The following is a 9,406-nucleotide window of genomic DNA, read 5'->3' as shown; positions in this document are numbered from 1 at the left end:
TTTCCCTTCACACTGAAGTCAAGGAAATACAATTCATGCTTCCATTTCTGTTCCTTCCTTTCGGTGCTTTTGGAGAATTTGGTTGTCTTTTTTTATTTGCTGTTTCAGCCGGCTGCTGTTTCCTAGCCCATTGTGCCACGTAAGGCTTCTCCACTGCGCGGAGTAGGTAGTTATTAACGCTGAATTGGCTTCTGGTACAGTCCATCTGGACTCTGTATGGGAAAGCTGTCTGCCGGCGACTGATGCTGAGATATCTGCAACCTTTGGGATGTGAGCATGGTGGCGAGGGGCTGACTGATAGGAGATTACTTCTTTTAAGGGAAATTGTTATTAATGAGTCAAGAAACTGCTCATTTATGGTAAGAAGGATACAGCGGCGCTGGCAGCCCCACTGCTCTAGGATATCATTTTTAGGTTGCCTTTGCTGCTGGAGTGAGACAAGTTTCTTCCCGTGGTGGTGGTGGCTTGTGGTGGAAAAAAAAAATCATGCATGACTGGGAGACTCGCCTGCCTGATTCTTGCGATAATATATTGAGAATCTGTTGCTTTACAAATGTCACACCACTGATGTAGTGGTCAGCCCCTCACTCTGAAAGATGAATGGTACTATTGGAAATGCAATAATAAGGTTGACTTTTCCCAACAATAGGATTCTGCCTTTGTCTTTAGAGAAAAGGCCTCTGAGGACATTTGTGCGTTTGTTTGAGGATTCTGTTGAAAGACTTTAGAGTGGAGGTTTTTGGAGAAGTGATCGATGTACAAAGTGCATGGATTTTTTAGCCTAGCAAAACCAGCTAATGATTTATACTGTAATATACACTTACTATTTTGGAAAAGTGGCCGGAATATCTTCTGATACACCTAATGTTAATTTATGGCTCACTAAGCATGCTGATATTAGTATGGATGGGAGAAAAGGATTTTAAGAAATGCTGACTTTTATAAGCTCCAAAGAAATATACAGTAAATATTTCGTTCCCAGTGAGCTCTTTTTTTATTTGTATGTTTGTCAGCACTGTGTTCATGTTTACTTTTCACAGTATCTTGATATTGGTGAACTTGCACTCAGAGTTTCTATTGTTGATTTGGGGCACCTGTACCTGCTCTGGGTACATACACTGAACTCTTTAGAATGCATAACCTGTGCATTTGTCCTTCGTACACAATTCAAAGGATACTGTAGTACTATTGTGACTCGTAGGACTCTTTATACATTTGTTCAAGAAATTATTTTAAAAGTTTATGTAATTCAGTATTATTCCACTTGATAGGGTTATGGTTTTAACATTTCTACTTTTCTGTTTCATGTACTTTCATTTCTAATAGCTGAATTTATTTATATTCAAGTGTAATTGTTCATATTGTATGTATAACAGATATTGTTTTATGGTGTATCTGTATTTATAACGTGTGTATGTATATCTATATATTTGTGTATTTGTATCTGTGTGTTCATGAAATAGTAGCTTGGAGAGAATAGTTTTAATTTTTAATGTAAAGGTTATTTTCTTTGATAATAATTTTTCACAGACCCATTTATTCTTGGACTTTGAAGCCCAGAGTGTAGCATGATTTTCGGCCTGGCCTATATTTCCACGTGGCCCTATCCCATTCCCGCTGTCAACTACAGCCAAAGATTAAAAATTATGTTAAACTATGTCTTGAGTAATATTTGTTACTTCTGTGTATTTACTGAGGAACAAATTGACTAAATTATGAATTAAATAAATAGTGATAAAACAGCCTTTGGGATAAAAGTAAAGCATAAACTTCTCGGATAAGCCACTTTAACACCCAAAGTAGAACAACAACAACAACAAAAAATTATACTACTGAAGGCTTGGTAGCATAGAGGTTATGAAATGTATAAAATAGGCAGACGAACTGTATACATCACCACACACTATTTTAAGAGGCCAAAATAAAAAGACATCCTTGGAAGGAGAGAAACAAAATCATGTGTTCAGTTAAGATGAGCACTCTGCACTGGTTATGAAATGAGGCTGTTGTCAAAAGTGTATTTCTGTGAAGCAGTACAGAAAGCAAAGAGAGAATGTGTTCCAGTGGATTTTTAAAAATTCAGATCATGCCCCCATCCAAGTTGAGAAATAAATTCATTTAAATAAATCATTCATCATTCTGTTTTGAAAAACTCAGGCAGAAGGCAGAAAGGTAAAGGGTGGCAGCTGACCCCCTTCTCCCCCAGCTTTTTTTTTCTGTTTATGAGGAAATAGTTTTCTGAAGCAAACTGGTATGAACCTAGTTCACAGAGCAAGCCTAATCTCAAATTTTCTTTTAAGACGCTGGCCATATTAGCTGCAGAAGGAGCATTACTTACTAACAATCAGCAATATTGGAAAATAATAAAGTTAAAATGTAGATATATTTGCACATTAAAGTGCTTTTGTTGTATCTTTAAGCCCAGAGGCAGATCATTAAATATGCATTTCGCTAGAAAGCAACTGTCGAAAAAGATAAGGTGGTTGAAAACATTCTATGAGGGAAAAGCCCTTCTCTGAGGGGTGGGGTGGTACAGCCCTCAGGACAAGGGCAAGGGAGAACACTCCCACTGTTAAGGTTTGCAAGCCGCCAGTGACCTGCAGTTGTTACAGTACTTTTTGAACAGGGAGGAGGGAAAAGGTAAAAATACAAGTATGGCTGTTGTTGCTTCAGCCTGGCCTTAATTACCAGACACAAGAAGCAGTTCAGAAATCTGGTCTCTGTTGTTGTAGAGGTCACCAAATCATTAACATCGTCAATCTGGCAGTAGCTAATTTAAATAGCACCTGATGTTGCAACGCCTCCCTTCGTTTCCCCAGCCAATCAGATCCTGGCTTCGGCTGACAGATGGTCCCATAAATGGATGTAAAAAGGGGAAGCTTTGAGCCAATTTCAGCAAGGCTCTGTTCAGTTGTTCTTATCTACATCCTAGAATCGGGGGTTTCAGCTCACTGCTCCTTTTCTTTCTTTTTTTTTTTTTCTCTCCCCCCACTCCCCCCATTGAGATAATTGATTTACTTTGCAATCATCCACGCTGTGTTTGTGGATCTTTAAATATATATAACAATAGTAGTCATTTTAAAATATATTCTGAAACCTGTGCAAATTTTAAGAGAAGAGTCGAAGCTCTGCGAGACCCAATATTTGCCAATAAGAATGGTTATGGTAGGTATGACTAGATTTATAATCTGTTGTTTGTGTTGCTGGAGGGAAGAAAAGCATCTCCACCTTGACCAGTCTTATGCTTGCACAAGAGTTTAGTTCTCTGCTGCTGTTTGGTTCCTACATTTACTATCTCTTTTGTGTAGAGAGTGCGGGTAGGTCCTTTTATTGAGAAGCAGTGGGGAAATAGATTTTCATTTTTAACAGGTCATTGTCAATTTTCCCTTCAACATAAAGGTGGGGGTGGAGAAGGGGAGGTGGGCTGAAATAATTGCTGGTTTGCTGAAAGAGGTTATATTACATGAGACAATAATGGCAAAAGAAGGATTTTCTTTTTTTAAGGGAGAGGGAGGTTTGTCTATGTGCCTGGGTTTCGTGGGGCTGGAGGTGGGTGCAGCCGGCTTAGGAATCTCTCCATTTCTGAGCTGGAAATTTAAACCTTGCAAGGCAGCTCCTGAATCCTGAACGTTGAGATGGGCAGTTGTGTTTCGGGGGACTGCGCAGTCAAAACGGCAAAGAGAGTGATTTATTTGGGCTTCAGTAAATGCTGCATCTTGTATTTCAAAGAGTTTCCTGTCATGACCTCATAAAAAAGAGGAGGCGGCTTGTATGTGTAGCGGTGCCTGGCGTGTTGAGTTGTTGCTTCCTTCTCTGGGCAGCAGCTCTGTTAGAAGGAATGTCAGCTTTTACATAACGTTCCTTTCCGCTTTTGACACACTGTGTGAGGGTCCATCTTCTTCTGATCACAGATGGAGTGGAATGGCTTGAAGATGGTAAGTGAAAAGAGGAAGGCAGCTTGGAGATTCCAGCCGTGTGTGCGTCTGTATGTGTGTGCATGAGGATGGTGGACTGTGCATTGTAAATCACTGTGCAGATCGTTTGTGTATGTGTGTGTTTGTTAGTATTTCTCTTTTCTGAAAACCAGAATCCATCTCCAAGTGTGACGGCACTGCATGCACGCAAGGCACACACACTGTCTCTTCCATCAAACTCACATTTTAGCCAAGGAAGGCTGGTGTCTTTTTTGACAATCACAGTGTCACCATCACTGTTGGCTGGCGTGTCCACTGCCTCTGTGAGCTTTCAATGGAATTGCACGACTGTTAAAGTTAAAGGCACATTTCTTTTTCCGTCTCCTGCTCGGAGTGATGGGGAAGGCTGGGAATGAGGGGTGGAGATGAGGTTCAGTAGCAGCAGATGCAATTGTGGAACAGGACTTTTGGATGTGGAAGGGGAAGTGGAAAACCTTTCTGCCAAAGTAGTAGATCTATTTTTAGTATCATCTTTTTCTGGAAAAAAAAAAGAAGCAGGGAAACTCCTTGAGTCCCGCTCCTGTAGCCTGATGTTGACCCTGAAGATATGGCACAAAATGGCACGGTCAGATGCCACGGGTGCCCACTTTGACTTTGAATTTCACTAGCAATAGCTTTCACGGGATTTCAAAGCTGGTATGGGGGAAGGCTGTAAATTCATATCAATCTCACTTATATTTTGCTAGAAAAGCCTGGGGAGGACTTTTCGCTCTGCATAGATGTTATAACAAAGCTGTGGTCTTTTTCCCATTCTTAGCGGATTGCCTTTGTCTGGCTGCTTGTTTTGATGGGTGTAAAACAAATAAGATTAGACCGAGCAGCCCAACTGAAAGCGATAGCTGGGAGGAAAACCCAATGAAAGGTTGCCGGGGAAACGAACAGAGGAAAAGCCGAGTAGGGAGCAGGTGGCTATCATGAGAACACACTGCAAACAGTGTAAAAAAAGGAGGGGGGGGGGGGACAGGACCTCGATTATCTTTGCTGTTCTTTGTGGCCGGCCCAACTTTAATTATTCTTTATAAATAGGTGTTAATTACATTTCTAACTCTGGTTTACAGTGATTTTTAGAAATCTATTTTTAAGCATCTGTTCTGTCTCCCCTGGCTTTTTTTTTTTTTTTTTTTTTTTTTTAGGTTTAAAGAGAGAGAGAGAGAAGGAGAGGGGGAAGGGAGGGTAGGGAATCTTGCTTTTTTTTCCCTCTCTGCCTCTCTGTCTTTCCCCCTTTTCCCTGCTGTGAAATTGTACGTGCGAAAAATCGCAAGGAATCCTGTGAGGCCATTTGAAAAAAATGTAAATTATATTGAATGAAGTTGACAGAAGCATAATAGTGAACTCCCACAGCTAATACGTTCTGCAAATGATTTCTTCGAAATTTCCAGCAAAATATCCATAGGAGAAATATAGGTAGAATAGATTTACCCTAAGCAATGATTTTGTGCTAGGCGATATTGGTGTTTTTACTAAATCAGATATTGATACTACAGTTCCAGGGAGTTCATTGTATCTCTCATTTCATATCCCGAGTAGAAATTACTTTTTAAAATAATACATGAAAAGCTATATTCTAGTCTGCTACTTCACCTTCATCTCTATGCCTCCAGCCGCAGGATCCATCAGGCTGTATCCTTGCAACTACTGCCTTCCATTTGGCATTTGGTCCTAGTCCTGGTCTTGGCATAAACTGAGTGAAAAGCTGATTTTTTTCCAGCGTCTCTGAACGTCTGGGACCCATGCGTGCACTGGGTGATAGGCATCTCTCGCTTTTTCTCTCTCAAAGTGTGCTTTACTAGTGGTCTTTTTCTCATGATGGTGGGTACCAAAAGGACTGAAAGATATATTACTTAGGTTAATAGAAGGTATCATAAAAACAACTGAAAGTATGATCTATTATGGTTTCTTCCGGAGAGATAAATTAGGTACATGATAATTTTAAGCCCAAGAACAAGAGATTAAAAGGCACTGAAATGTGTTAAAAGGTTGGGAAATATAACTGGCTGTATTGAAAGTACTCTTAATTTTACTCTCTCCAATGCAAACCTCCACACCACCACCCTCCACCCCGATTCTTTCATCCTTGCAGATGCTTATGTTTTATCTTCTTATTGGGGGATTTTTAAAATTTGTTTTGACTGTCGAAGTAATAATAAATAAACTTACATTTTTTTGTCATACACTTTAAACCTTTCTCTCATATCATGAATGTGTAACCATATGTCGCTATTAAAAATAGAATAGTTTTCTGATTATCTCGAATGTATTTTTTCCGAGAATTTTTTGATGTTTTAGTTAGGGGGAAAATAATTACTGTAGGAAATGTCACCTTGGCTTGGATTGTAAAAAAGACACGTGGTTCTACTGCTGACCTTCTTCACATCTTTGTCTTAAAAATATTAATACATACTACCTGCATGTGGAGGTGTGTCTTTATGGAAACACAAGGCTGAGTGTGCATTTATTAAGAAATGAAAATCTGATTGGGAATATTTCTGCAAAAAACACTTGACTACATCACAGTTTTAGTAATCAGAATGTTCATATATCTTATTGTAAAATAATGCTTAAATAATTTAGTATTTAAATTTTTGAATGTAGGTGGGTAAACAGCTGAAAAATCTCTTTGAAAATCATTGATTTATAGGACAATGTTAATATCTCATTAAAAAACTAGCAAGCAACTTAACCATTCATTTGTGACCTCAGTTCCATTCATTCCTAACTGCCATTCTTTCAAGTCATCCTCCTGACCAGATATAGATGAGTTTGCTTATGTTTGATAGTTTTCCAAAGCCCTAAAACTTTTTTATCTTCCTGTAGCCTTTCCTTGGTCCTTTGAATAGTCAAGGATTTTATTATGATAGGAAGACCATATTGTTGTGAGGTAATAACAATAGAATATTTTTTAAAGAAAGAGAAAGAAAATGGGCTACACAGTTTAGTATTAAAACTCTGTCTTGAAATAGAGTTTGAGACATGTTAGACTTCAAATATTTTAAACTTAGCATTTCTATTGGGGATAATCTATTTAAATTTTTAAATCTGGAAATCATTGCATGAATAGTGCTCTGTGTGTGTGTGTTTAATACCTCTAAAAGAATTTATAAGTGAATCAAGGTGTTTTACTCAAGTAAGGGTTACCATGAACAATAAACGGGCTTCTTCGGGGCAGGTCTTTTTCTTTGGTTTGATTTCTTCCCTTTGCTCTTATTTCCTTGTTGTGGGTGGGTTCTCTTCCTATATGTAGACCAAAAACTATTCCTTCCATGAGGAGATATGTTGATATGCTGCTCCAGTTAGCCCTTGGTAATGCCTTATTTTAATTAAGAAAAAGCTGAAACAAATTATCAGTGTGTACTGCGAGTAAGAAATGGCGGTCTTGATAGAGGTCACTGTACAGAGACAGAAGTACTTTGGCCTTGACAAATTTCTCCATCAGTTTCAATGATCTGCGGCCACTAGGCACTTAATTTATATGCCTGGACACTTAATATGTACATTTGTTGGCGAGCTGGCCAACGGATTCTAGACACGTGAGTGTGCGCTGGCAAATGCTGCAATGCAGTATTTTTTCCCAATGTCATTGAGAATTTTGGGGGATTGAAGAGATATAAACAGTCCCAAGGTTTTATCTTACTGTTATCCAGTCAATGGGCCATATTGCACAGAATTGGCCAATTCCCCTTTTGAAAGTGAAATAAACATTTTATTGCCCACTATCCATCTCCCATCCATTTGATAGATTATGTATGTGTGAGCAAGAAGGATTGTGTGTGTGTGTGTATGTGTGTGTGTATCAATGTAAGCATTTGTGTTTCTGGAATCCTGCACCTGTCTTAGGCTTTCCTTATTTGGTATTACCAAATGTGTATACATACTTGCAAATACATGTGCGTCTAAAAATGGAAAGAAAACCAAACTGGGCCGTCTTCCCATAAGAAGTGGCTTCTCTTCCTCACAAACTCCAAAAATTTTCTTATTCGAAAAATATAAAAATTCATCAAAAAGAGATATCTAAACCCCTTGGACCATTAGTAACCAAACACCTTTCTTTAGATGTGATTTGAGAAACCATATATGTGCAGATTCATAACAATATTTGTACACTAGATGCTGCCCTTTCAATCAACCATTTGGGTTCAAGTTAAAATATATGTGTATATGAAAGGAGAATTATGTTTTCTTGGGGAGTATTTGCACCCAATCTTTAACCATTGGTAAAAACAAGGAGGAGGTAGGGTGGCTTCTCTTGCTTCATTTTGTGAAGTGTGTGTGTATTTTAGGAACTTCCTTATATTTTTTAAATCTCAGTGTATTTTAGGGGTAGAGAGCTTCTATAGGTGAGCAGCTTTCTAAGGGTAAAAGGAAAGGTGATCTGTGGGTGGCTGGGTGTCATCACAAGCAGTAATTGTCATAAATTAGCCTTCTAGAGGTGGAAGGAAAAACGAAAGCTAGAAGACAAGAGTAGAGAGGGGTACCAACCTGGATCTGAACCTTGCCAACATAAGAGATAATGAGTGATAAATCTGAACCGGTGCAGTGCGGGATGCCCGATAATTTCTCAGAAGCTTGACTTTGCAGGTTCATTACTTCTTTGCTTGCTTGTTCACACCTTTAATTATATCCAGTTTGGGATGCTAGCTGGGGGCACCGAAGATGAGCCATTTTGTTTGTTGTTTACTTCATTAAGCATTCAGGCAGTGTGCTTACAATAGCTTTGGAGCATCAGCAATAGGAATCAAGCACTTTGGAAATGGAATTGTTACAAAAGAACAAAAAATGAGAAAGCAATCAGTCAGCTAGCTTGCTTTAGATGTTCACATCCACTCTGCCTAATGGTAATATTTATGCTGTTCCTTGTACATTCATTAAGAAATCACTTATGCAGTGTCAGTGCTCTGAATAGGCGATGTCTCTCTCTCTCTCCCTCTCTATCCCCTCCCCATCTCTCTATCTCTGTCTCTCCCCATGCCCTCTCCCTACTCCTGAGATTTTTACCTTTTGATGGACCATTTTAGCACTGGCCATTTTTGCTTTGGGGAAGAACATTATTCAGATCTTCATTGTATCAAACACCAGAAATATTTTCCCCTCTAATGTGGATCCCTGCCCCCTGCAAGGATCAAGAAAGATTGAATGCTGAAAAAAGAATTCTTAAATAAATTTTGGTTGAAAAAGCAGTGAGAAATAGGGTCAGAGTAATTGTTGTAGTTGCGTTTTGTCTTTTGTTGTTTTAGGAAAGCCTTATTTTTAACCACAAAAGTAAAATGCAAAACTAGCAGATCCGATTTTTTTTAATGGACAAAAATTACAAGTCATGGGTCTCTCCTGAAAATAACTTTCTCTGGACTGTAGGTTTGAAAGTTACTTTTAAAATTGAATTTCATTTCTTAATTACTCATTTTAAAGCTATAAAATATAGTAATTCATGAGGATTT

At 38.6% G+C, this 9,406-nt stretch overlaps 1 protein-coding gene across 1 annotated transcript in view; it reads left to right on the top strand.

Moving 5' to 3' along the window:
* The first annotated feature begins 242 nt into the window (after positions 1-242).
* ELAVL4 (ELAV like RNA binding protein 4) overlaps positions 243-9,406 on the top strand; it is an 89,747-nt gene continuing 80,583 nt past the window's right edge. Inside the window, exon 1 of the mRNA XM_052637278.1 lies at positions 243-359. Coding sequence (XP_052493238.1) covers positions 243-359 — 117 coding nt within the window. The remainder of the gene's footprint in view (positions 360-9,406) is intronic.

This window comes from Budorcas taxicolor, chromosome 3 (assembly GCF_023091745.1).
Source record: "Budorcas taxicolor isolate Tak-1 chromosome 3, Takin1.1, whole genome shotgun sequence".
NCBI lineage: Eukaryota > Metazoa > Chordata > Mammalia > Artiodactyla > Bovidae > Budorcas > Budorcas taxicolor.
The sequence above is the reverse complement of the archived record's forward strand: the minus strand, read 5'-3'. Positions and strand labels throughout refer to the sequence as shown.